This window comes from Trypanosoma theileri, assembly GCF_002087225.1.
Source record: "Trypanosoma theileri isolate Edinburgh chromosome Unknown TM35_Tth_50_V1, whole genome shotgun sequence".
NCBI lineage: Eukaryota > Euglenozoa > Kinetoplastea > Trypanosomatida > Trypanosomatidae > Trypanosoma > Trypanosoma theileri.
Window position 1 is genome coordinate 105632 of NW_021639892.1, and position 1934 is coordinate 107565.

Sequence of the window (1934 nt, forward strand, 5' to 3'; positions counted from 1 at the left end):
AGCAAAAACACACAAAAACACATTAACATTAAGAAACAAAAAGAATGAAAGCCCAACAGGTGGAAGATTAGTTAGAATGTAGGGGTGCATGCAAAAAAAGAAGAAAAAGAAAACAAAGGATGACCTGAGTCACACCACCACCACCACCATTACAATCAGCACAGAAGAATACAAGCCAGTGTAACCACAATCAGTAGTGGTACACGCACCCACACAGAACTGCTGATACTGCTGCTGCTGTCTGCATCACCCTTCTTGTTGTTTGTGAGTTCAGGAGGAAGTGTTGTTGTTGTTGTCGTTGTGGTGGTGGATGTTTCTGCATTTCCCGCACCTTCTGGGTTATTTGTTGACTCACTCCCTGCAGATGAAGTGCCATTCCCAGGTGTTGCAGTATCAGAACCATCACCACTCACTGTGGGCGAAGTGTTAGGAGAGTCAGCAGAAGGTTGTGTTTCCGCAGTTCCATTGTTATCTCCATTTTCACCCTCACGTGTTGTATTGTTGCCCTTGATTCCAGTTTGGCCATCACCTGAAGACTCAACAGCACTCCCCGCAGAAGGGTTAGGATCAGGAGTGAGAACAGAAGTAGAAGGTTCATGAGTAACAGTGGTAACAGGACGAATACCTTCTGTGACTTCCTGATCTTCTTCAGTACGACCAGGAACGTTGCTTCGATCACCATTTTGGCCAGAAGGACCTTGCTTACCCGGTTCGCCAGAAGGTTGTCGTTGTGAAGAGTGAGTATTAGGAGCGGAAACATTGGTCGGATTTCCCTGATTTACCCTATTCTCATCAGAACCATTGGTGTCTTTGCTTTTTTCATCTGCCTTTTCAGCAGGACCAGGTGCACCTGCTTTGCCAGAAGCTCCAGCAGCACCTTTTTCGCCTTTTTCACCATCAGGACCCTGTTCACCTGCTTCGGCAGCAGGACCGACAGGACCAGGAGGACCAGAGGCACCTTTTCTACCTTTAGTAATTCCAGCACACTTTTCAGTTTGACTATCTTCAGGAGTGCAACCACCATCAACTTCAGCTGTAGATAAGTCAGTTTCATCAGTCGCCACACATAAAGGGATAATGCTCAAGAGCAATGCCAGAACATACAACACACGGTGAAGAAACATCACGGCAGCAGTTCTTTTCCTTATTTGGGGTATCTGAGCTGCACAAAAAGAAAAAGAAAAAGAAAACAATCAGAACGTAAAATAACCACAAACACATTACCCAACAGTAACAGAGAGAACAAGAACAAAACCAACAGTTGTACAAAACAACACCATCAGCAAAAATATCAATAACCACCACAAAAAGAGCAGACTAATCAAAAAAGAAAGAAAAAAGCAATTAAAAGAATACCCACAGCATAATCAAACACACAAATCAGAAAACTGTGGGAACTCTTGCGTTAATATGCAATTAGAAATATAAAAGTGTATTGTATATTGTTCATTCCTTCTACACGAAGAAAAAGCACAAAAACAGTTTGCAGGGCCACAACAAGCACCTCAGCAAAACCATAAGCAAAGAAAAAGATATTAACCATTAGCCCAATTTACACAGTAAACACTGAAATATACACCAACTATGGGTATAAGTATATATGTGTATACATGCAATTATAAATATAAATTCATTTATTATTATTTCCTTTTCCTCACACTACAAAAAACAGTTCATCATCATCACAGTGCAAGCCCAGATGCACACACAGAGAGAGTCTCCAATAATACACACACACACACAATGGAGTAGCAATAATAATAATTATAGGATAAACACAAAGAGAGAGCAAAAACACACAAAACACATTAACATTAAGAAACAAAAAAAGAAGATAATCCAAACAGGTGGAAGATTAGTTAGACTGTAGTGTGGATGTATGCAAAAAAGAAAAAGAAAACAAAGGATGACCTGAGTCACACCACCACCACCAC

General features: G+C 41.1%; 1 protein-coding gene across 1 annotated transcript; it reads right to left on the reverse strand.

The window, feature by feature from the left end:
• Positions 1 to 155: 155 nt before the first annotated feature.
• TM35_000501420 (uncharacterized protein) lies at positions 156 to 1124 on the reverse strand (the record flags this gene model as incomplete). Its single annotated transcript, XM_029030589.1, has 1 exon — positions 156 to 1124. One exon carries the CDS (start codon positions 1122 to 1124, stop codon positions 156 to 158), a length of 969 nt encoding a protein of 322 aa, XP_028878154.1.
• Between the last annotated feature and the right edge of the window lie 810 nt (positions 1125 to 1934).